At 40.0% G+C, this 27,083-nt stretch overlaps 1 protein-coding gene across 9 annotated transcripts in view; it reads left to right on the top strand.

The window, feature by feature from the left end:
- Window positions 1–11,078, top strand: part of HEPACAM2 (HEPACAM family member 2) — a 59,823-nt gene extending 48,745 nt beyond the window's left edge. For 5 of the 9 annotated variants that reach the window (XM_024990633.2, XM_015468103.3, XM_024990630.2 and 2 more), the window contains exons 5-11: window positions 329–454; window positions 543–567; window positions 661–698; window positions 2,307–2,380; window positions 6,018–6,127; window positions 8,968–9,062; window positions 10,407–11,078. In XM_024990633.2, coding sequence (XP_024846401.1) covers window positions 329–454; window positions 543–567; window positions 661–698; window positions 2,307–2,380; window positions 6,018–6,127; window positions 8,968–9,062; window positions 10,407–10,438 — 500 coding nt within the window. In that variant the 3' untranslated portion in view covers window positions 10,439–11,078. Of the gene's footprint in view, window positions 1–328; window positions 455–542; window positions 568–660; window positions 699–2,306; window positions 2,381–6,017; window positions 6,132–8,967; window positions 9,063–10,406 lie in introns of those variants that run through there. The other 4 variants (XM_059885543.1, XM_005205142.5, NM_001101974.1 and 1 more) reach the window with 3 other exon arrangements.
- Window positions 11,079–27,083: the final 16,005 nt, after the last annotated feature.

The following is a 27,083-nucleotide window of genomic DNA, read 5'->3' as shown; positions in this document are numbered from 1 at the left end:
ACATGCTAGCAAACACTATTGAAAAATATGAAATGAGCTATTTTCTACATCTAGTATAACACAAGGGTATTATCCTGAACAGCTCACCACATTTCCAATCATAAATATCCTTAGAAAGTTTAGTGTGTATTCTCAAATAAATGTATTCCTTCTGTTAGGTCTTGCTTAGACTCTGTATGTGTGTATATATGTGTGTGTGAGTGTGTAGTGTAATATATATACATTTGCAATACTGTTTCATTTAGAATAAAGCATAAAGCCAAGCTATATAATAATTTATTATTGATCTTTAATAAAAATATTAAAATATACTTGTCTTTTTATTTAGGAATAGAGAAGCTTGCACAGAAAGGGAAATCATTGTCCCCTTTAGCAAGTATAACTGGAATATCACTCTTTTTGATTATATCCATGTGTCTTCTTTTCTTATGGAAAAAATTTCAACCCTACAAAGGTAGGTTAAATTTTTAAATATATATATGAATGGTTTATATGTATACTAAAAAGTATCTTACTGTGTTTTTTTCTTTCTTGGTTTTTAGTTATAAAACAAAAGCTAGAAGGCAGGTAATGCATATGTTTCTATGAAAATAATTTTTCTCTTGAATGCTTTCTCCTCAATGATTAAGACTGACAGAAACACCAATTTGTCTTTTTCAGGCCAGAAACAGAATACAGGAAAGCACGAACATTTTCAGGTAATGGCCAGGCTGAGAGGGGCTGTGTATTATCATTATTAATATATATTGTTAATATTAACTATTCTATACAATGTACTATTGAGATAACAGAATTCATCCCCTCCCAGGGTGACTGCCCTCACTTCACGAAGTGCTATCCCTTGTATTAGTTTTCTGTAGGTCACATAGATTTGTAAGATAAGCCCCAAAAGACACTTTCAACACCATTTTACAGGCAAGAGAACTCAGGCTCAGAGAGACTACCGTTCGCCCACCATCATTGACCCATATTCCACTGATCCTCTTACAACTTTGGAACTGCCCAAGTGTTCTCTCGCTGTGTCAGTTTGTAAAGCAGACACAGTGCTGGCAGCTCCTGTCCAGGGAGAAGAGGAAAGGGAGGTCCCCCGGGTTGCAGCTTCTCCGACCCTAGGGGTGCCCCTCACTGCCATCGCTTCTGACTCCCGCCTGAGTTGTTATGTTAACAGTGGGGTTTTTGCTCAGGCCTTAGAGTCAAAGGAGCTGGATTTCTGTCCCATATGTGCCTCTTCTCCCCAATGTCGCCTTGGGAAAATTATTTTTCCTGACCTCAACTCATCTCTACAATAGAGCTCATAACGCCCTCTCAGGATTGCTCTGAGAATTAAATCCAGTGTAATAAGTGCCTAATACAATGCCTGGATTCTTAGTAAACATGGGTCTTCTTCCCCGTATCTAGTCCTTTCTCACAAATAATAAAGTGTCGGAGTTCTGAAAGCTCCCAGAGACTATCTGGAAGAGCCACCCTACATTGTACAGATGATAGTTTAGGTGATACTGGACTTGTGTATTCTATTGTATGCATAGGCAGCCATGAAGTGAAGTGAAAGTTGCTCAGTCACGTTCAACTCTTTGTGACCCTATGGTCTATACAGTCCATGGCATTCTCCAGGCCAGAATACTGGAGTGGGTAGCCTTTCTCTTCTCCAGGGGATCTTCCCAACCCAGGGATCAAACCCAGGTCTCTCACATTGCAGGTGGATTCTTTACCAGCTGAGCCACAAGGGAAGCTCTTAGTCGCTTATTTTTTTTATTATTAGTCCTGGTGGACTCTGTTAGATCTACCAGGATACAGCAATATTATGGGTGGATTAAGAGCTGCTGTGATCGACAGATTGAGGCCTTGGTGGCTATAAGTCTCCGGTAACTGAAAGTTACAAAGGGCAAGGCTGCCCACATGTGTTTATTTGAATATATATGATACACCACTGTTCCTACATCAGACTTTAAGAATAATTGTCCCAATTCAGTTTCAGTTCTGAGCTTCAAAAGGAGTGATTTCCAGTACTACTTGGTGGCAGCATGACTATAGAGGATTGTTGTTGTTGTTCAGTCACTCAGTTGTGTCCAGCTCTTTGTAACCCCATGGACTGCAGCAAGCCAGGCTTCCCTGTCCTTCACTCTCTCCCAGAGTTTGCTCAACTTCATGTCCATTGAGTCAATGGGAAATGTTAAATTGGTTTTATACACATACCACTTGAAGCAAACCATAAAGATCACTTTATAAAGGTTTCTTTAAAAAAAAAAAGTATAACGATCGCAGTTCAAGGCATTTGGTTTGTAAGGAGTATTTGTTTTCCATTTCAGGCCACGAGGATGCGCTGGATGACTTTGGAATATACGAATTTGTTGCTTTTCCAGATGCTTCTGGTGTTGCCAGGGTTGGTTTTCTAGAGGCTGCTTATCCTAGCAGTAGCATTCTGCTTCAGCAGAGGTGTAAGCAGCCTTCCTTTGAACATGGGGGCGCTGCAGTCCAATGGCTGCGCTACCCTCAGCCGTATTGACTCACTCTATAAGGAATGACGGTGCCGGATCTGGGGAGCTAAAGTGTCTTTCTAAGCCTCTATCAAAAAGGCTAACACAAATAAGGAAATTACACGAATTCATAAGCATTCTTTACCTGGTAAGCTCAGTGGAGAGAGAATTAGCTCGGTTGAAGGTCAAAAGAATTGAATAAAAGAGGGATGGAGAGACCCTGGTTTAAATCATTCTGAATCACTTTGATAAGTGGACTGTCTCTTCACTGACTCTCTCTGTCATTTAGTTTCCTCTTTAATTCCCCCTCATATCTCCTGAGGACATTGCAGAGACAATTGATTATACAGGTACTTTATGTTCTTCAGAAGAAAGGTAGTGTAGAAACCCAAAATATGCAGGTACATATTTTTATTTTTTTCTGAAGGTGCAAGAGAACTTTTATACAGTTGAAGCTTTTTTTTTCAGTCTGCACAGACAAGGTCTTTGAAGCAATCAATTTTGTTTAAGAGACAAATAGAATGTTTCTCTGAGCTAATCGGCTCATTAACATTTTTATAGATTTATATACAATTGATCTTTCCTGTTTCCTTATTCCCCTGTGATAGTTCACCTAAGAAAGGGGCCCCTGAAATGAACTACTTGCCTCTTGGGCATTTTCATTTCCATTTTTAAAAACTATTTGCCATTTGGGATTGGTTGTCTCACTTGTTCGGAGAATTCTAAGGTTCTGAGGTTCATCCAGCAAGTTACCTGGCCACAGGCTTTATTTCTCAAATGCCAGTGAGTAATGGCAGGGGAATGATGGAATTTCATCCTCTTGTGGGTGAGTCATAGCACCAGCATCCACGTCATCACTGGTAAAGGGCAAAACGGCATTGCAAAGTCTGCGTGTCCTGTTCCATCTCAGGCAGGATAGGCTCACCATTCACTTCTACAACCAAAAAGACAAAAATAAATAATTTGGTGGATCAGTTATTTCAGAGACAGCTCCTTATCATGACAGCAAGCACCCCTCTCAGGCATGTCTTTTAAATGGAGAAGCAGGAAACTGAAGCCTGATAAGACCGGGAAATGAATTTTGAAGTTATATTTTATTCCTAGGGATGCATTGGAAAGGGGTGAGTTCTATGTAAGAAACTTTAAATTTATTCTTGCAATTAACCACTACTCAGTTTTAAGATTGTATTGAGAGGATCTCTACTCAAAATGCTACAGTTCTAAAGAACCTAAGGCCAAGAAATGAATGCTTGATTACATACGAGAAAAGTGAAAGTGTTAGCCACCTAGGCATGTCCAACTCTTTGTGACCCCATGGACTGTAGCCCACCAGGCTCCTCTGTCCATGGGATTCTCCAGGCAGGAATACTGGAGTGGGTAGCCATTCCCTTCTCCAGGGGATGTTCCCAACTCAGGGATCAAACCCAGGTCTCCGGCATTGCAAGCAGATTTTTTACCATCTGAGCCACCGGGGAATCTGTGGTAAGTGGAATAACTCGATTTGGAACCATACCCATCTTCAGAGATGAAAACTCCTGAGGAATCAGCTGGAGTCTTTCATTGGCAGTTCCAGGTGCTTTGGGAAGAAGTGAGAAACCAACACGAACAACCCAAGAAGGAGGGGGGAAAGGATCCATGTTAGAAGCAGCCAGAATCGTGTGAAGATTAGCAGCTGAATGCAATGGCTTTGAGAAAGGAATAATAATAACATTACCAAGATCTCAAAACTGAAGTTAAGAAGGGGAATGAATTACTAACTTTATGAGTTTTCAAAAATCAGAATCCATCTTTTAGTTTCTTGTGATACATGAAATGATGAATACTCCTTCTCTGTCTATTTGCTCTACCTTTCATTGTCCATTTAGCACTTCTTTTGGGGAATTGTACAGAAAGCAATGGCATGGAATGAACAAATTTATTACTTGCTAACAGCTCTAGTATTAGGTTAGGTAAGTAAATTAGTCATTTTCTATATAGATTGCTTTTTAAAAAATTTTTTAAAGACTTTTTTTTGATGTGGACCATTTTTAAAGTGTTTATTGAATTTGTTACAATATTGCTTCTGTTTTACATTTTGGATTTTTGGCCAGGAGGCATGTGTGATCTTAGCCCCTCACCAGGAATAGAACCTGCACTCACTGTATTGGTAGGCAAAGTCTTAACCGCCCAACAGCAGAGAGTCCTGTAGATTGCTTTTCTCATAGCCCCTGAAAACCCCTATACCAAAGAAAATCAAGAGTTGATCTTAAGTCCAGACTCTGAACCAAAGTTCCCTAGACACAAAATTGATGGTATGAATTGAATCACATAGCCTAGGACTGTTGTGAAAGCTTTAACAAGTAGAATGGAAATAGGAAGTTTCCAGAAAAACCTGAAGCTAAGATGTTCCAAAGTGATCTGGCAAGTCAAATGGGGATGAAATAAAGGACTCTTCAGATCATCTGTATAGTGCAGAGTCCTCTACAGGTAGGACTATATAAATACAAAAGACTGAAAGCGACCACAAGTACAATGAACATAGGGTGAGTTGGGACGAGGAGGGGAGCCAGACTTTAGCTAAGGACTAAGAAAGCAGTATTTATAAGAATAACAGCATCAAATATAAGAAACAGGAGTTAATGAAACAAAAATGCCACTTGCAATAATAAAATGCATGTTGATCTTAACCAAGCATATGCTACTATACTTTCCACATTCATCCAAGCCTTTATTTTTTTTAAATTAACAAGCTTTTATAGTATGTTTTATTTTATTGAATAAAAGCATCCAGTATTCCATTTTACGTCTTTACTTCTAAAGCCCATTATTGCATTCAAACCAAACCATCTTCCCTTGTATGTTCTGTATTTCTTGGTACTGTCTTTACTAACTTGCCACATGATAAGGGCTTCCGGCTATTCATTATTCTTTTTCCTAAACCACCTTTGCACACATGATTTTCAATTAGTATCAAAAAGCTAAGACTGAGGTATAATATAAAGGATAGTGATATATGCTTTTTAATTCTAAGCTACCCTGATATCTTCTCTTTTGCTGTTTTCTTTTCTTTCTATTACACTTCCTTTACAGTACTGCCAGCTTTTTGCTTAAATGGAGGGAAAAAGTGATAGTTTGCCCAGCTATTCCTCTTCTGTGCCACTGCACAAACTACCATAGCGTAAGTGCAAGGAACTTTAGCAAGGAGGAAACAGATATTGAAGGAAAGTTGTTATTCTTTAGTCGCTAAGCCATATCCGACTCTTTTGCCACCCCATGGACTGTAGCCCATCAGGCTTCTCTGTTTATGGGTTTTCCCAGACAAGAATACTGGAATGCATTGCCATGCCCTCCTCCAGGGGATCTTCCCTACCCAGGGATCAAACTCACATCTTCTGCATTGGCAGGTGGATTCTTTAGCACTGAGCCACCGGCAAGGCCATGAAGGGAAGTTAAACAGTTCTAATTCTCTCATCATCACCTCTTCCAGTTGTTTTCAGCCGTGTAGCATAGTGGAAATTCCATTTGCTAGTCTGCCAATTTTTTTAATGTGCCCTATTTTTCTAGATGCCAGCGAGATCTGTTCCAGCCTGTGATGGTGTACCAGGGCAAGATTTGCACAGCACAATTTATGAAGTTATTCACCACATCCCTGCCCAACAGCAAGATCATCCAGAGTAAGTACGAACTTGCTTTTGATGATGCTACATTGAGAGGGCTCAGGATTCAGCCCCTGCTGTCCCCAGAGTTTACTGAAAGGTTCAGAAGAAAAAATACATTAAAAACAGAAATTATGGCTCCCGTACATGTGGACACACTGTCCCACCTGAAAATAGCTCTAAGAAATAAAACAGGCAAACGTACAAGTATCTTCTGGGGCCAAGTACTTGGGCCAGTGGACCAGACCCAGAGCTCTAGAATCTAACATTTCCCCAAATGAATCCACTTCGGGAGAAGAAAGAGGTCGTTAGGCCAGTTCTCAAGCCATCTTGGTTATCTTGCTGATTTTCCAGTGGCTGTAGGGTTTTTAGAAGAGGAAATGGCAACCCACTCCAGTATTCCTGCCTGGATAATCCCATGGACAGAGAATAGCAGGCTACATACAGTCCATGGGGGCCGCAGAGAGTCAGACACGACTTCAGCGACTAAGCACACACGTAGTGGTTTTAGAGGCAGTATCACTACAAAGGGTGTGTTCATGTTCAGTCGCTCAGCCGTGTCCGACTCTGCGACTCCGTGGACTGTAGCCCACCAGGCTCCTCTGTCCATGGAATTTTCCAGGCAAGAATACTGGAGTGGGGTACCATTTCACCCTCCAGGGGATCTTCCTGACCCAGGGATCGAACCCATGTCTCTTGCATCTCCTACATTGTCAGGCAGATCACTACAAATAGGACCAGGGGTAAAAAAAAAAACCCTGCAAAATGTGCCCAACACTGTCCCCATCAAATGCCCACCTCTCACAGATTCAAAGCAGTCTACTCTCAAGTGAACGGAACCACCATGTGAAGGACTGGGCTCACTCCAAGAAAAGCCCGGAAACTGCTCATCCAGTTAACCTGGGGGCTGGCACCAGGCAGTCACCTTCCCTTCCCATAGGTGGAAAAACTAATGCCAACAGCCTTTTGGAATAATGAAATGAACTTCCTTTTTTTGAGGGCTGTAACTGCCTTCAGGCATAACTGCCACGAATCATCGTCCATCATTTCTTTATTTGTCATTTATTGACTTTGAAAAGAACATCAATAACCATACACAGGAACTTCCCCTTTGGCAAAAGAAAACAGTTCTAGCAAAGTAATTCGTGCACACCTCTGGGTAAATACCAAAAATAGCAGCCAGCAGTGGATGACCCCACTCCAGTACTCTTGCCTGGAAAATCCCATGGACAGAGGAGCCTGGTGAGCTGCAGACCATGGGGTCGCTAAGAGTCGGACACAACTGAGTGACTTCACTTTCACTCTTCAGTTTCATGCATTGGAGAAGGAAATGGCAACCCACTCCAGTGTTCTTGCCTGGAGAATCCCAGGGACGGGGGAGCCTGGCGGGCTGCTGTCCATGGTGTCTCACAGAGTCGGACACGACTGACGTGACTTAGCAGCAGCAGCAGCAGCAGCAGCGGATGAATGCCTGGGAAACGGTCTTCCAGGGAGGAGACCCAGCCCGGGGGGCCTGTGCATTCAGTTAAGGGCTGAAGAAGTGACAGGTGCACCTCAGAGGACCCCATCAGTGCATGCTTCTTGTCTCAAGGAGCCTGGAGAAAAGGGAGTCAGGTAACCAGGAGCAGACCCTGACAGAGCTGGGAGCTTCGCGTTTAGAAAGAAAAGAAAATTGCTTTGTAGCATTATGTTATTAATCTTACAGGACACCATGCTGCTGCTGCTGCTAAGTCGCCTCAGTCGTGTTCCACTCTGTGTGACCCCATAGACGGCAGCCCACCAGGCTCCCCCGTCCCTGGGATTCTCCAGGCAAGAACACTGGAGTGGGTTGCCATTTCCTTCTCCAACACATGAAAGAGAAAAGTGAAAGGGAAGTCTCTCAGTCATGTCCGACACTTAGCGACCCCATGGACTGCAGCCCACCAGGCTCCTCCGTCCATGGGATTTTCCAGGCAAGAGTACTGGAGTGGGGTGCCATTGCCTTCTCCGGTAGGACACCATAGTGGAATGTTATTCCAGGACAGTTAAACAAAACCTCTCTAAAATGATACCTAACCCTCTTTACTGTCTGGAATAGAAAATGAAGGGATATTTTTCTTTGTTAAAAATAAGGAATATATAGAATTTTGAGAGTATGATCTTCCTCCTAATTTTAAGATTTTATCTGCTTCCTAATTTTAAGATGGTTTCCAAGCAAAAATTTTGCCCTATTTAAATTCATTTGTTTTTCTATATGTCCTTTATTCTATATTTTGACAGTTAGCCTGCAAACAAACCAAAGGAAGACTTGAGATTTATCTTTTAAGTCTCTAAATAATGAAATAAATATTGATTTTCAACTGTGGAGTATGGCAGCTGTCATATCAGAACACCAAATAAAATGATTCGCTGAAAAAAAAATGACTCCTCAAATTAAAAAAAAATCATCCTCTGAAATTAGACTGCTTTCAGACATGAACAATATCGCTAGAATTTCTTGAGAGTATAAAATTTTATTTCAGAAATAAACTTTGAAGGTTGAAGATACAGCAGAAAAGCTCTTTTTCAAGCTCATTAAGGACTATTTAACTGCTGTTGAGGACATGCTCCTTCCAGGGGCAGTGCACTCAAGACTCCCACACACACACACACACTCCCAGCCCCAGTGCTTCCAATGTTGCAGAAACCAGTACTCAAGAAACCAAGCACCAGGCTCGGAGAGCTGGAGAACTCAGGTTTATCACACCAGCAGGCCCAGAGGAGTTAACACTCTAAGCTCCGAGCCCTGAACAAAGGGATTACAGAGTTTTTATAGACAGACTGTAGTGGGCAACACTAGCCGCTAATAGGTGGTTTAAACGAAGGGGTTTTGTGCACAGGAGCAGCAGCCAAGATGGGGAGGAGGATGCCTGCCTGGACAGGCATGATGAAGCAGGTCTGCAGGAGCTGGGCCATTGCAAAGAGCAGGACAAGGGTGAGTGAGATAAACTCCAGTTCCTAGTATTTCAAGTTCCCACTTTCTGAGACTAAGTGACCTACTGATCTCGACTTTGCAAGGGGCAAGCTGAGTTACAGAGGCCGAAGGAGAAGGAGGTTATGTAAAATTTTAACTTTTCCTCTTCACCCACTCCCCGTCTCCTTGGCCTTTCTCTTCTCACCTCGTTCCTCCCCGTCTTCTGAGGACGTTCCCTTTGTGTGTCTTTGTCTTGACCTCCATCCTGAGATGTCTTCCCTCTTTGAATCTGCCTTCTCTTTCTATCTCCTTCTCTGTAAGGCTGTCTCCCTCCTCTCTAGTATCGCTTTTAAATATTTTCTCCTCTTTTTCTCTTCCAGCTCATCCTAAAGGGGAGCCAACATTTTTTTTAAACTGTTGTTTTCCTTGAATACAGATGTGGCTACCTATTCTAAATTTTAAAAAACAAGCAGGTAGAATATTTTTTTATTTCATCAGAAACTGTTTTTCACTTGTATTTTTTTTATAGTCAAACCACAAACATTTCCAGGTCATTAACTATGTACTAGGGATAGAGATTAAATATAAGACATAGTCTTTTAAAGGTTTCATAGCTTAGTGGGCTCCTCTTCGCTTGTTTTAACTGAAGATCAGTAATCCTTAGTAGAACAAGTATTCCTCAATAGAATAAACATTCCCTATGTTTAGGGAAAGGAAATGAATAAATCATTTTTCTTTCTTTATGATCTATGGTTTTATTCTCTAGATCCAATTAAATTCAGAGATCCATTTCATGAATAATGCAGTATTACAGGTAGTGAATCTCCAGCATTCCCAGCTTGGAGTAAAGAACTGTAATTTACTGCTTTCTTTACCTCTATTTGACAGTTGGTTCTGAGATAGAAACACAGCCAAAATACTTTTCCTTTGGCTCTTGGACTATTATTCTAGCAGTGTTGTTTTCATTACTACACGTGTCTATCACCTAACTGAACTGGTGTTTAACAAATTGGTAAGTTGGCCTGTGTTCATATTCTAGTACTCGGTCATTTGTTTATTGAATTCATGGCTGCATTTATTTAAATGCTGTCTGTCGACCTCATTAAACACTCTTGGCACAGTTTGTTTTAAACCCAACTTGCTCATAGGACATTCACTTAAGTCAACCTTTTAGTTTCAAAAAGAAATTATCTACAGAATTGAGTGATGGCTTACTCTTTATACTTATTGACTTATAAATGTAATTTTCTTGAACTACTTCAAAGCTCTCATTATTTGCAGTTGTAGAAGGGAATGAACGAATTTAGGGTTCTTCAACCTGTAGACCTGGAAATCTGTAGAACATTTTGCATGTCTCTTCACTAGGTAAGCATTCACGGGCAAAGCAGTGCATTTAAGTGAAATAAGGAACGCACGTTTTGAGGAAAGCGGTGGAAATGTATATTCATCTGGAATCAGTGGAGAAATCAAGCCAGATGCCTCTTACTCGCTGGTCCTTTTAACACAGAATAAAGGCATTTATAAGAGTCTGACTGCAGGTTTTCCGGCATACCCACAATGCACTGTGCTGCAGAGGAGCGTGGTGGGGCAGGAGTTCCCACTGGACAGTCTTTATCGTGCCGACAGAAGACAGAAAAGGACGGGACTTTCCAATTACCTTTTTTGTATCATGTTTCCTACAAAGCTCAATTAGTTCTAATCTATACTTTCCCTTTCCTCAGCACTGACAGTATCATATCTAACCTACAAGCGTGGAAACTTTTATTTGTAAAATCTTCAGCAGGCTTTATTAAATTTTAAATTACTACACTTTCAAATTTTCATTCCCAAATTTCCTTCTTGCTATTTGTACCATGGAATAATAAAGATGATTGTCACAAAAGCAAGAGTGTGCCTTCTCCTAGGTTGTCAGTCACCAGTGGAGTTTTTTAAAAGACTTGTAAAACACTGAAGGAAATGACTTATTAAAGTCTGATTTTTACTTTTGTTCAAGGAACAGTGGATTCAAATAAATTATTATGCTTTTGCTTGTATATAGCCTTGATTCTTTGTCTTGTAGAGTAAAAATCTTACATAAATTCACATTATAGAATTAGATTTTTTTGATCCCTTTTCCCCACTGTGCATCATGGAGAGCTACCCAAAAAAGACTCTTGCTCTCACATGGCTATTTACTTTTCAGGCTTGAAATTTTTACTTTATTGCATTGTGAATTCTCCTTGTATATTGCTGTATTAAAAAAAAAAAAAAACATAAACCAAATGGTAGAATTTAAAAACACCATTTTATAACTCCCAAATGAAACAACTGATTCAGATACCAGTTAGCACTAGGCAAGACTGCTAGATAAAAGTTACCAGATAAAACTACCAAGAATTCTGTTGTAGAAACCCTGCTTAGGAAAGGTGGTCGCGGCCCAGAGAGAAGCAGGTCTGCAGAGCAGCACGGATAGCTGCAGGGCACAGTGAGGCCTGGGGAGTGGGGTCGGAACAGTCATCCAAGCCTTGTAGATCTTGAAGATGAAAGACAAATGTTTATATCCATTGACTTTGGCTACAGATACTCTGACCTGCCAGTGCCACTCTTTAGGATTTCATTCTGGCTAAATAAAGGCAGAAGCAGTCTAAATATACAGCACTGGGGAATTTAAAATGACATCAGTGACATGAAGTCCATGCAGTGATTCACCTTCCAACTATTAAAAAAGAACTATGACAAAATTTTCCGACTTCAAGCTATGTCTCATGGCCTATTATTTTATACAAAAGAAAGAAAAGAAGAGCATTTCCTGCAAATCAAAACTATGATGAAGTATTACCTCACAAAGATCAGAATGGCCATCATTAAAACATCTATAAATAATAAATGTTGGAGAGGATGTGGAGAAAAAGGAACACTCCTACGCTGTTGGTGGGAGTGAAAATTGCTGTAGCCATTATGAAGAACAATATGGAGGTTCCATAAAAAACTAAAAATAGAGCTACAGTATGACCCAGCATAACCACACTTGGGCTTATATCTGGAAAAATGCTAATTCTGAAAGATACATGCACCCCAGTGTTCATTGCAGCACCGTATACAATAGGCAAGACACAGAAGCACCTGAATGTCCATCAGCAGATGAATGGATAGAGAAGATGGAGTAGTTATATACAATGGAATATTAGATGACCACGAAAAAAGAATGAAATAATGTCATTTGCAGCAACATGGATGAACCTAGAGATTATCATTCTAAGTGAAGTAAGCCAGAGAAAGACAAATATCATTCGATATTGCTTATACATAGAATCAAAAAAATGATATAAATGAACTAATTTACAAAACATAAATAGACCTACAGGCATAGAAAACAAACTTATGGTTACCTAAAAGGAAAGGGAGGGGAGGACTAAATTAAGAGTTTGGGAGTAACATATATACTCTGCTGCTGCTGCTGCTGCTAAGTCACTTCAGTCGGGTCTGACTCTGTGCGACCCCATAGACGGCAGCCCACCAGGTTCCCCCGTCCCTGGGATTCTCCAGGCAAGAACACTAGAGTGGGTTGCCATTTCCTTCTCCAGTTCATAAAAGTGAAAAGTGAAAGTGAAGTCGCTCAGTCGTATCCGACTCCTGAGACCCCATGGACTGCAGCCTACCAGGCTCCTCCATCCATGGGATTTTCCAGGCAAGAGTACTGTAGTGGGTTGCCATTGCCTTCTCCATATATATACTACTATATATAAAATAGATAACCAACAAGGACCTACTATATAGCACAGGGAACTCTACTCAATATTTTGTAATAACCTAAAAGGGAAAAGAAACTGAAAAAAAATCACTTTGTTGTACACCTCAAACTAACAATATTGTAAATTAACTGCAATAAAAAACAAAATTTTTAAGAAGAATAAAAACAATAGCATTTCTTTTTAAAATGCATTTCAAATAAACCACTGTATTTATACTATACCTCTTATATTTTTGTAGAAGCACATGGTGAAAGGAAAACTAAGTCCTACAACTTACCCATTCTTTCCTGCTCTTTTTTCTCTACCAGCCTTATATATTTTTCTGCTAGAAAAGTCCATCAGTTCTACCACAAATATTTTCTTCTACATTTGGTTAAAAAAAAAAGATATTATGTAATTAAAAAAGGAATCTATGCCCATTGTTAAAAGTGTATCTAGACTTGGAAATGCAGAAGGCTAACCATAAAGCAATTAAAATCACCTGTAGAGAGTAGACCAGAAACGTTCTCATGACAAAAGAAAAAAATGTAATTATGTGAGGTGGTGGATGTGTTTGTTAACTAACCTTATTGTGGTAATTATTTTACAATATATACATGTACCAAATCACCACACCTTAGACGTACACGATGTTATATGTCAATTATATCTCAATAAATCTGGAAAAAATAAATATGAAAACACTTGTAATTTCACTCCCAGAAAAATAACCTGTTAGAATTTTCTCAGGTTAGTCATGCACACATTTATTCCTACTCCCTCCAGTTCCAGAAAGGATTTATGGTAGCTCATATAAATGCATAATATAACGATAAAATATACCCCTCAAAATAAAGGTGATAAAGAAAACAGGATGAAAGAAAAATGAGAGTTTACAAAGGCAATGTGAAAAAAGAAATGAGGTTAATAACTAGTATGATGAATTCCCCTTCATCTGAGAATAGTTTTATATCCCTGAGATCATGTGGCATATACAGGACGATGTCTAAGGAGGGGTCTCTAAACCAAATGCAATCTGTAGTTGTCAGAGCTGAAGAAAGGTTGCAGTCTTATTGTAGGGCTAGGAGAGAGAAGATCAGCTTTCCCAGCCACCCAGTTACCCCCGGGTCCATCTGCCTCTCTCCTCCTTTCTCAAGCTTGAATGCTCTTCCTTCCAGAGACCATGTTTCTTCTCACTTGGAATTCAGTTCTGTCACTCAGTCAAGTCTGGCTCTTTGCGACCCCATGGACTGCAGCACGCCAGGCCTCCCTGTCCATCAGCATCTCCCAGAGTTTGCTCAAGCTCATGTCCATCGAGTCGGTGATGCCATCCAACCACCATCTCATCCTCCGTTGTTCCCTTCTCCCCCTGCCTTCAGTCTTTCCCAGCATCAGGGTCTTTTCCAATGAGTCAGTTCTTTTCATCAGGTGGCTGAAGTATTGGAGCTTCAGCTTCAACATTCGTCCTTCCAATGAATATTCAAGACTGATTTCCTTTACAATTGACTGGTTTGATCTCTTGTAGTCCAAGGGACTCTCAAGAGTCTTCTCCAACACCAAGATTCTAACTACAATAAGCTACTGCTGCATCTCTGTGTTCCTGTTCATAGATCAAACTTTGGGACACTTTAAAACATAGACAGTCTTAAACAGCCTTTTTCTTTTTTGCTTCAAAATGACAATTTTTTATTGAGGTATAATGGATGTACAATATTGTAAGTTCTAGGTGTACAACAGAGTGATTCACAATTTTAAAGATTGTATTCCACTGATAGTTATAAAATATTGGCTATATTCCCTGTGATGTACAATATATCTTGTAGCTTATTTCATTTTTATTTTTTATTTATTTTTTAATAGCTGATTGACAATGTTGTGATGGTTCCAAGTGAGCAGTGAAGGGACTCAGCCATACCTATACATGTATCGATTTGTCCCCAAACTCCTCTCCCATCCAGGTTGCCACATAACATTGAGCAGAATTCCTGTGCTATACAGTAGGTCCTTATTGGTTATGAATTTTAAATAAAACATTAAACAGCCTTTTCTTAAATAGGTAATTATACATTTCCATGATTCACAAATCAAAATCCTATAAAAAGTATGCATTAAGAAAACTTTTTTTATTAGTGTTTGGTTTTGGGTTTTGGTTTGGCTGTTTCTGTGTATCCCTCCAGATTTTCTTGCCACAACCAAGGGAAATATAAGCACATATTCTTATCTTTTTGAAACTCACTTTTCAATCACTTGTAATTCTTCTCACTTTTGTATCTCTCACACACGCAAAAACAGACAGACCCTCTGAGCGCGAGGTTCCACTCAAAGCGACAAGGAATTGCTAAAGGGAGAAATGTGAAAGGATCTAGAATCCAATTAACTTTTGCTGTCACTGGTGTGTAACATCGGATGACTCACTGCTTTTTCAGTAAATGGGGATGAAAATCTCATAAATTAATCAAGGGAAGTGATGAACCAACCCAGATGTTCACCTAATTAACAAATTAATATTTAGAAAACAGCCTAAAGTTCTTTCCTTATTACTAAACATAATCATGGCTGTTGTTAAAATTTTTAACTTTATATTCCTGCTTCTAACTTGGAAGAGAATCATATTCCTCCTGCTTATTATTTTGAAAGAGTATATCCTACTGATACTCTTTTAAGCAAAAAAATTAAAATCCTTATGAATAGAACAATTTTCCTTGTTTTTCTGACATTTGAGAACTTCCATATTAATAAGACAATTTCAGTTAACGTGAACTGCACACATACACTCCAAGAAGGTTCATGTGATGCCTGAATTTTACAAAACCACACACCCTAGAAAGTTCTGTTTAATAAAATTGTCTGATAGCACAGTGCATGGCATATAGTTCACTATATGTTTTTAAAGATTTAACTGATTTTCAGAAACTTGTAATTTTTCTGCTTCTGTATGCTTCTATCATCCCTGTGAACTTATATGTCATTTTTATATATTCTTCTAAAGTTCATGTTCAAATATATATGAATGTGTTTGTTTTAGTTTCATAAGGCAGTAAGAAAACAGAGATTTCTTTCTAATGAGTACACGGAAATAAGACACAGCACTTGGATGTAACACTGATGCTCTCCTTTCTTCTCATTTACCACGTACACTTCTTAATGGAATTATCATGTTAACCTTGAAGTTTACAAATACTTTTACAACTATTACCCGCATAGATCTTCCCAAGAACCTTGTGGGCTAGAAAAAAGCATGGCTGCTTTATAGATGAAAGAACAAATATGAAGAAAGTTAAAAGACTTGCTCAAGTCACTTATATAAAATGTATTTTGTGCATAACCTACACAATATTCCCCTATACATTTTTTATTTATTTTTTAATTGAAGGATTATTGCTTTACAGAATTGCATTAAATTTTTTTTTAATTGGAGGATAAGTGCTTTACAATGTCGTGTTCATTTCTGCTGTACAACAACATGAATCAGCTTTACAGGTACATATATCCCTTCCCTCTTGAACCTCCCTCTCACCCTGCCCCCTTCCTACCCCTCTAGGTCGTCACAGAGCGCCAGGCTGGGCTCCCTGTGTAACATAGCAGCTTCCCACGAGGTATCTGCATATGTGAACGCTACTCTCCATTCATCCCACCCTCTCCTTCCCCCACTGCGTCCTCAAGCCCAGTCTCTACGTCTATATCTCTATTCATGCCCTGCAAATAGGTTCATCGGTACCATTTTTCTAGGTTCCATATCAGTTCAGTTCAGTCACTCAGTCATGTCCGACTCTTTGTGACCCCATGGACTGCAGCATGCCAGGCTTCCCTCTCCATCACCAACTCCCGGAGCTTGCTCAGGCTCATGTCATCAAGTCAGTGATGCCATCCAACCATCTCATCTTCTGTCGTCCCCTTCTCCTCCTGCCTTCAATCTTTCCCAGCATCAGGGTCTTTTCCAATGAGTCACTTCTTCACATCAGGTGGCCAAAGTACTGGGGCTTGGCCAAAGTACTGGGGCTTCAGCTTCAGCATCAGTCCTTCCAGTGAATATTCAGGACTGATTTCCTTTACAATTGACTGGTTTGATCTCTTGTAGTCCAGGGGACTCTCAAAAGTCTTCTCCAACACTACAGTTCAAAAGCATCAGTTCTTTAGCACTCAGCTTTCTTTATGGTCCACTCTCACATCCATACATGACCACTGGAAAAACCATAGCCTTGACTAGATGGACCTTTGTCAGCAAAGTAATGTCTCTGCTTTTTCATATGCCATCTAGGTTGGACATAGCTTTTCTTGCAAGGAGCAAGTGTCTTTTAATTTCATGGCTGCAGTCACCCTCTGCAGTGATTTTGGAGCCCAAGAAAATACAGTCTTAGTACTCTTGCCTGGAAAATCCCATGGACAGAGGAACCTGGTAGGCTGCAGTCCATGGGGTCGCACAGAGTCAGACACGACTGAAGGGACTTAGCAGCAGCAGCACGCAGTTATAAGCATAATGTAGGTGGATCCTAAACTACATATCATGTGTAATTCATAAATGAGATTGTGCTTACATAAAGAAATGATCCTCTTAAGTGTAGAATTAATGGACTTTTAGATATGCAGATGACACCACCCTTATAGCAGAAAGTGAAGAGGAACTAGAAAGCCTCTTGATGAAAGTGAAAGAGGAGAGTGAAAAAGTTGGCTTAAAGCTCACCATTCAGAAAACTAAGATCATGGCATCTGATCCCATCAATTCATGGGAAATAGATGGGGAAACAGTGTCAGACTTTATTTTTTGGGGCTCCAAAATCACTGCAGATTGTGATTGCAGCCATGAAATTAAAAGACACTCCTTGGAAGGAAAGTTATGACCAACCTAGATAGCGTATTAAAAAGCAGAGACATTACTTTGCCAACAAAGGCCCATCTAGTCAAGGCTATGGTTTTTTCAGTTGTCATGTATGGATATGAAAGTTGGACTGTGAAGAAAGCTGACTGCTAAAGAATTGATGCTTTTGAGCTGTGGTGTTAGAGAAGACTCTTGAGAGTGAGTGAGTCCCTTGGACTGCAAGGAGATCCAACCAGTCCATCCTAAAGGAGATCAGTCCTGAGTGTTCATTTGAAGGACTGATGCTAAAGCTGAAACTCCAGTACTTTGGCCACTTCAAGTGAAGAGTTGACTCATTGGAAAAGACTCTGATGCTGGGAGGGATTGGGGGCAGGAGGAGAAGGGGATGACAGAGGATGAGATGGCTGGATGGCATCACCGACTCAGTGGACGTGAGTTTGGTTGAACTCCGAGAGTTGGTGATGGACAGTGGGGCCTGGCATGCTGCTATTCATGGGGTCACAAAGAGTCGGACATGACTAAGCGACTGAACTGAACTGAACTGACACATATGTTTCTGTATTGGTGCTTGTATTTAAGACTGTAAATCTCATCAGCTTTTGCACAGTTAATGTCTCTGTTAGACTCGTTGAAAAAAGTATCTTCTACGGTTAATAAAATGTAAAGACTGCACCTGCTATTATGTTAGCTTTCGTTCTTACATACTTTCACAGGGAACTTGCTTTAATGAATTTATTTTGAGAAGTTTTAAATCAAATTCTGTCAGGATTTTACATTAATGTCCAATAGGTGGTTAGATTTGTTCAGTGTTAAAATAGGTATTATGGTAACTTCCTCATCAGTTAAATTACTAAATTAAAGTATAACATTCAGTGGAACAAAATAGAAAGCCCAGAGATAAATCCATGCACCTATGGACACTTTATCTTTGACAAAGGAGGCAAGAATATACAATGGAGAAAAGACAATCTCTTTAACAAGTGGTGCTGGGAAAACTGGTCAACCACTTGTAAAAGAATGAAACTAGAACACTTGCTAACACCATACACAAAAATAAACTCAAAATGGATTAAAGATCTAAATGTAAGACCAGAAACTGGAGGAGAACTCCTAGAGGAGAACATAGGAAAAACACTCTCCGACTAACCCACCTCACAGAATATTGGAAATAAAAGCAAAAATAAACAAATGGGACCTAATTAACCTTAAAAGCTTCTGCACAACAAAGGAAACTATAAGCAAGGTGAAAAGACAGCCTTCAGAATGGGAGAAAATAATAGCAAATGAAGCAACTGACAAACAACTAATCTCAAAAATACACAAGCAACTCCTACAGCTCAATTCCAGAAAAATATAAATGACCCAATCAAAAAATGGGCCAAAGAACTAAATAGACATTTCTCCAAAGAAGACATACAGATGGCTAACAAACACATGAAAAGATGCTCAACATCACTCATTATCAGAGAAATGCAGATCAAAACCACAATGAGGTACCATTTCACGCCAGTCAAAATAGCTGCGATCCAAAAGTCTACAAGCAATAAATGCTGGAGAGGGTGTGGAGAAAAGGGAACCCTCTTACAATTGTTGGTGGGAATGCAAACTAGTACAGCCACTATGGAGAACAGTGTGGAGATTCCTTAAAAAACTGGAAATAGAACTGCCATACGACCCAGCAATCCCACTGCTGGGCATACACACTGAGGAAACCAGAAGGGAAAGAGACACGTGTACCCCAATATTCATCGCAGCACTGTTTATAATAGCGAGGACATGGAAGCAACCTAGATGTCCATCAGCAGATGAATGGATAAGAAAGCCGTAGTACATATACACAATGGAGTATTACTCAGCCATTAAAAAGAATACATTTGAATCAGTTCTAATGAGGTGGATGAAACTGGAGCCTATTATCCAGAGTGAAGTAAGCCAGAAAGAAAAACACCAATACAGTATACTAACACATATATATGGAATTTAGAAAGATGGTAACAATAACCCTGTATACGAGACAGCAAAAGAGACACTGATGTATAGAACAGTCTTTTGGACTCTGTGGGAGAGGGAGAGGATGGATGATTTGGAAGAATGGCATTGAAACATGTATAATATCATACATGAAACGAGTTGCCAGTCCAGGTTCGATGCATGATACTGGATGCTTGGGGCTGGTGCACTGGGACGACCCAGAGGGATGGTATGGGGAGGGAGGAGGGAGGAGGGTTCAGGATGAGGAACACGTATATACCTGTGGTAGATTCATGTTGATATATGGCAAAACCAATACAATATTGTAAACTTAAAAAATAAAATAAATAAAAAAGAAAATACAGTCTGTTACTGTTTCCATTGTTTCCCCATCTATTTGCCATGAAGTGATTGGACCAGATGCCATGATCTTCGTTTTTTGAATGTTGAGTTTTAAACCAGCTTTTTCACTCCACTTTGTTCAAGAGGCTCTTTTGTTCCTCATCGCTTTCTGCCATAAGGGTGGTGTCATCTGCATATCCGAGGTTATTGATTTTTCTCCCAGCAATCTTGATTCCATATCAGTTCAGTTCAGTTCAGTCGCTCAGTCATGTCAGACTCTGCGACCGTATATACATGTGTTAATACACGATATTTGTTTTTCTCCTTCTGACTTACTTCACTCTGTATGCCAGGCTTAGGTTCATCCACCTCAGTTCCTCCCCTATACTGTAAATCTTCTTTAGATGACTTACAATACCTAACAAAACATAAATGCTTTGTAAATAGTTGTAAATGCAATGTTAGTGCTGTGTAAATAGTTGTCTGCAAGGCAAATTGAAGTTTTGCTTTGGGGAACTTTCTGGGATTTTTTTCTTTAGCGTTTTAAATCTATGATTGGTTGGATTCAGGATGCAGAACCCCCATATATGGATAGCTGACAGTATTCATTTGGTTTTTGTTTGTGTCTGAGAACTTTCTCATTTGAATATACTCCTAGCGGAGATGACAACTCTTTTGCTCGCCACACAATGGGCGTAAACCGGCAGATTGTTTCTTCCCTGAAGCAAAATTCCACTTTAGGTTTATGGCAGAGGCTTTCTGAAGCTTCAAAACAGTCAATGCCTTAAATTCTACAAAAATCAGTTGTCATAGGTGGTGGCAACTTCAGAGACCACACCCCCATGATAACCAGTTCTTCTGAGTGTCCCCTGTGGCTTCCATTCCATTATATGCACTTTAAAAGACATACAATATATGGTTTCAAATTGTAATGAATAGGATTACCTATGCTTTGTATGGAGAAGGCAATGGCTCCCCACTCCAGTCCTCTTGCCTGGAAAATCCCATGGATGGAGGAGCCTGGTAGGCTGCAGTCCATGGGGTCACTAAGAGTCAGACAGGACTGAGCGACTTCACTTTCAATTTTCACTTTCATGCATTGGAGAAGGAAATGGCAACCCACTCTACTGTTCTTCCCTGGAGAATCCCAGAGACGGTGGAGCCTGGTGGGCTGCTGTCTACGGGGTCGCACAGAGTTGGACACGACTGAAGCGACTTAGCAGCAGCAGCATGCTTTGTATATTTAATGAAGACACCATGGTTAGGAGGCAACTGTTTCCAATAATAATCCAATCCTTTGAGATTGAAGCTCAGAACTCTTGATAACATTGGAGAGTCATTTTTCCTTGCTTCCTGGACTTGGGTGCCTATTTCTTTTCCCAGTTTATGACTTCCTGGGTGGCTCAGGTGGTAAAGAATCCACCTATAATGCAGAAGACGTGGGTTCAATCCCTGTGTTGGGAAGATCCCCTGGAGAAGGAAATGGCAACCCTCTCCAGTATTCTTCCCTGGAGAATTCAATGAACAAAGGAGCCTGGTGGTCTACAGTGCATGGGGTTTACAAAGAGACATGACAGAGCAACTAATACTTTGACTTTCTTTCACTTTACTATATGTTTTCTTTTTGGAGAAAACAAAGCTATGGTGACAGAAGAATGAAAGCTTCTGCAGAGACAATTGGTCTTTTTAGGAACAGTTTGCAAATGGCATGCTGAGGCCTAGTCCACAGACTAGACAAGATAAATGCCAAGAGGCTTGCATTGTTACACAGTCTCAAATATGACAGTTAATACTATAAGTTAGAATGTCCAATCAAGTTGATTTATAGGTAAGTTAAGAACAGGAAGGATTATTTTTCTAGAATTGTTTATAGCTTGTGGGCGGCTGAGATGTCCATACAAATCCTTTCCAACCTGGGATTCTGAAAGTGGCTCCATTCCTTGATCTGTTAGTGCCACCTATGGTTCCAAATTAGAAGTGTTAGGTTAAAGTATAAAACCTATGCATTATGAACAGTAATCTGATTTTATATTAGAGTATTTATCATTCTACTATATTTTGCCCTCTGGGTTTCACTAAATGAATAGAATATCTTTCTGGAGGGCAAATCTCCCAATATTCATTAGGAGATTTTAAAATGTTTATACTCTTTAATCCAGTTTAGACTCTTTAAACCAGTCAATCCTAAAGGAAATCAACCCTGAATATTGGAAAGACTGATGCTGAAAGTGAAGCTCCAATACTTTTGGCTACCTGAAGAGCTAGCTCATTGGAAAAGACACTGATGCTGGGAAAGATTGAAGGCAAAGGGGTAAGGGGACAACAGAGGATGAGATGGTTAGATAGCATCACTGACTCGGTGGAATGAATCTGAGCAAACTCAGGGAAATAGTGGAAGAGAGGAGCCTGGCATCCTGAAGTCCATGGGGTCACAAAGAGTGAGACATGACTTAGTGACTGAACAACAACAAAATCAGTAATCCATGTTTAAGAAATGATGAGACACAAAGACACATGTATAAGAATATTTAGTGCAGTATTAAAGTAACTAAATGTTCAAATAATTATAAGTCATATATGAGATGGAATATGATGCAGCCATTTTAAAATATCAAAAAAAAAAGAGGAAATTACCTTTAGTTGTAATTTCTATCATTTGTATCCTTTTAGAAAGATTTCAAGTCTTTCAGAAACTGTCAGAACCCTAAAGAGATAATTTAACTGCAGTATGCAATAGCATGCCAAAAACAAAATCGATAACCCACAAAACTAAGAAGCTATGTGCCTAAAAAATAGAACTTATAAATGTGCTAATTGTTTTCTTCTTTTTCTGCACCAATCAAGATTAATGAGACAAAATTTGTACTTTGCAGAGAAAACAGAAGTGGATAACTTCTTTCCACGTGGAAACTCTTTCTTCTTTCTAAAATAAAAAATGCACACTTCCGTGGGGCCTCCATCCTGGTCTGCATTTCTCTATCATAGAGGAAATTAATCTCTTTACCTCTGCTTTGGCATCTACCCCTGTTACCTGCTCACCAGCTTTATACCATCCATTATCCTTCTCTTCTGTATTTCCAATCAGTGGGATGTATCCCACCAGTTTTAAAGTACAGTCATGTGTGATGTCCAAACTAATAATAAGAATTCCTCACTCAAACCCACATCCTCTACCTCCTCACTTCTGGCAAAATATCATCCTATCTCTGTCTCTCACTTCACAGTCAAGCTTCTTAATTTATATATTTGTTATTACAATTTTCATACCTCCTGCTCAGTCTTAAACTCACTCCAGTCTGGTCTGTGCCCCCATCACTCTATTAAAACAGCTCCCTGTAAAATCACTAGTGACCTCCAGATTGCTAAACGTGGACTTTTTCCATTGTTCATTGTAGTGTCTCAACAGTAGTCAACACCCTTGACCAACGCTTCCTTCCTGAAACTCTCACAACTCTTGGTTCCCCCCCACCCCCACCCGCCTTCTCTAGGCACTTTGTTTCTTTCGCTGCTCATCCTCCTCTTCCTGACCATTCAGTATCATAGCTCAGTCTTTGACTCTCTTCTCACTCTTTAATATCTTCCTAGGAAATTCCCTACAGCTATAATTTATATTACCACCTGTATACAGATGATTCACAAACCCTAATTTCTGGCCCAGTACTTTCTCTGAGCTCCAAGGACACATGTAAAAAATATGTATTTCTTCACTTCTTAGAGATCTCAAAGGTAGGTACCTCAATCTCTATTTAAGCAAAACCTAACTCATGAGTTTTCCTTCCAAACTTACTCTTCCATTGTCCTCTTTCAGTTCTATAAATGGCCCACCACCAACCTTGCTGCACACAGCAAATGCTGAAAGTCGTCTTTGATGTTTCCCTCTCCTTCATTATGCACATTTAATCCATCTTCAAGCTCTGTGGCTTCTACTTCCTACTTCTTAAATCCATCATCTCTCTATCTCCACCATCATGTCAATCCAGGTCACCATTATCTCTTGTCTGTGTTACTACATTACAGTCCTATTAGTTTTAATAGTGTTATTTCTTTTTACTTAACTTGTACACCATTGGTTTAATTTTTGTCTAAATTCACTAGCCAGGACCTCCATGCAGTTTTAAACAAACGTGATGGTAAGAGAGGACATCTTTGCCTTTTTCTTCATTTTAGGGGAAGAGCATCCAGTTTCTTACCATTAAGTATGGTTTTGTGTGTGTGTTAGTTGCTCAGTTGTGTCCGACTCTTTGCAACCCCATGGACTACAGCACACCAGCCTCCTCTGTCCGTGGAATTCTTCAGGCAAGAATACTGGCATGGGAAAACCGCTTCTCCAGGGGGATCTTCCGGACCCAAAAATTGAACCCAGGTCTCCTGCTTTGCAGAGGGATTCTTTACCATCTGAGCCACCAGGGAATCCCAAGTATGGTATTAGTTCTTGGTTTTTTGGTAGATGTTCTTCGCCAAGCAGAGAAATTTCCCCACTACTCTTAGATTGCTGAGAGTTTTTATTATGAAAGGTGTTCAGTCAGTCAGTTCAATCACTCAGTTGTGCCCAACTCTTTGTGACCCCATGGACTGCAGCATGCCAGGCTTACCTGTCCATCACCAACTCCCAGAGTTTGCTCAAATTCATGTCCATAGAGTCGGTGATGTCATCCAACCATCTCATCCTATGTCATCCCCTTCACTTCCCACCTTCAATCTTTCCGAGCATCAGGGTCTTTTCCAATGAGTCAGTTCTTTGCATTAGATGGCCAAGGTATTGGAGTTTCAGCTTCAGCCTCAGTCCTTCCAATGAATATTCAGGACTGATTTCCTTTAGGATGGACTGGTTGGATCTCCTTGTGGTCCAAGGGACTCTCAAGAGTCTTCTCCAACACCACAGTTCAAAAGCATCAATTCTTCTGTGCTCAGATTTCTTTATAGTCCAACTCTCACATCTATACATGACTACTAGAAAAACCATAGCTTTGACTAGATGGACCTTTGTTGGCAAAGTAATGTCTCTGTTTTTTAATATGCTGTCTAGGTAGGTCATAACTTTTCTTCCAAGGAGCAAGCATCTTTTAATTTCACAGTTGCAGTCACCATCCACACTGATTTTGGAGCCCCAAAAAATAAAGTCAGCCACTGTTTCCACTGTTTCCCCATCTATTTGCCATGAAGTAATGGGACCCAATGCCATGATCTTCATTTTCTGAATGTTGAGCTTTAAGCCAACTTTTTCACTCTCCTCTTTCACTTTCGTCAGAGGCTCTTTAGTTCTTCACTTTCTGCCATAAGGGTGGTGTCATCTGCATATCGGAGGTTATTGATATTTTTCCCAGAAATCTTGATTCCAGCTTGTGCTTCATCCAGGCCAATATTTCTCATGATGTACCCTGCATATAAGTTAAATAAGCAGGGTGACAATAAACAGCCTTGACGTACTCCTTTTCCTATTTGGAACCAGTCTGTTGTTCCATGTCCAGTTCTAACTGTTGCTTCTTGACCTGCATACAGATTTCTCAGGAGGCAGATCAGGTTGTCTGGTATTTCCATCTCTTGAAGAATTCTCCACAGTCTGCTGTGATCCACACAAAGGCTTTGGCATAGTCAATAAAGCAGAAGTAGATGTTTTTCTGGAAATTTCACTTTTTCGATGATCCAGTGGATGTTGGCGATTTGATCTCCAGTTCCTCTGCCTTTTCTAAATTCAGCTTGAACATCCAGAAGTTCACAGTTGACATACTGTTGAAGCCTGGCTTGGAGAATTTTGAGCATTATTTTGCTAGCATGTGAGATGAGTGCAATTGTGCAGTAGTTCAAGCATTCTTTGGCATTGCCTTTCTTTGGGATTGGAATGAAAATGGACCTTTTGCAGTCCTGTGGCCACTGCTGAGTTTTCCAAATTTGCTGGCATATTGAGTGCAGCACTTTTAAATAGCTCAACTGGAATTCCATCACCTCCACTAGCTTTGTTTGTAGTGATGCTTCCTAAGGCCCACTTGACTTCGCATTCCAGGATGTCTGGCTTTAGGTGAGCAATCACACCATCATGAGTATCTGGGTCATGAAGATCTTTTTTGTATAGTTCTTCTCTTCTTAATATCTTCTGCTTCTGTTAGGTCCAGACCATTTCTGTCCTTTATTGCACCCATCTTTGCATGAAATGTTCCCTTGGTATCTCTAATTTTCTTGAAGAGAGCTCTAGTCTTTCCTATTCTATTGTTTTCCTCTATTTCTTTGCACTGATCACTGAGGAAGGCTTTCTTATCTCTCCTTGCTATTCTTTGGAACTCTGCATTCAAATGGGTATATTTTTCCTTTTCTCCTTTGCCTTTTGCTTCTCTTCTCTTCACAGCTATTTGTAAGGCCTACTCAGACAACCATTTTGCCTTTTTGCATTTCTTTTTCCTGGGGATGGTCTTGATCACTACCTCTCATACAATATCACAAACCTTCATCCATAGTTCTTCAAGCACTCTGTCTATCAGATCTAACCCCTTGAATTATTTGTCACTTCCACTTTATAATCATAAGGTATTTGATTTAGGTCATACCTAAATGGTCTAGTGGTTTTCCATACTTTGTTCAATATCAGTTTGAATTTGGCAATAAGGAATTCATGATCAGAGCCACAATAAGCTCCTAGTATTGTTTTTGCTGTCTGTATAGAGCTTCTCCATCTTTGGCTACAAAGAATATAATCTGGTTTCATGTCGACCATCTGGTGATATCCATGTGTAGAGTCTTCTCTTGTGTTGTCGGAAAAGGGTGTTTGCTATGACCAGTGCGTTCTCTTGGCAAAACTCTGTTAGCCTTTGCCCTGCTTCATTCTTTACTCCAAGGCCAAATTTGCTGGTTACTTCAGGTATTTCTTGACTTCCTACTTTTGCATTCCAGTCCCCTATAATGAAAAGGGACATCTTTTTCAGGTGTTAGTTCTAGAAGGTCTTGTAGGTCTTCATAGAACTGTTCAACTTCAGCTTCTTCAGCATTACTGGTAGGGGCATAGGCTTGAATTAACATGATATTGAATGGTTTGCCTTGGAAACAAACAGATACCATTCTGTCGTTTTTGAGATTGAATCCAAGTACTGTATTTCGGACTTTCTTGTTGACTACAATGGCTATTCCATTTCTTCTAAGGGATTCTTGCCCACAGTAGTAGATATAATGGTCATCTGAGTTAAATTCACCATTTCCAGTCCAGTTTAGTTTGCT

This window comes from Bos taurus, chromosome 4 (assembly GCF_002263795.3).
Source record: "Bos taurus isolate L1 Dominette 01449 registration number 42190680 breed Hereford chromosome 4, ARS-UCD2.0, whole genome shotgun sequence".
Lineage (NCBI taxonomy): Eukaryota > Metazoa > Chordata > Mammalia > Artiodactyla > Bovidae > Bos > Bos taurus.
This window is presented reverse-complemented; position numbering and strand designations above follow the sequence as displayed.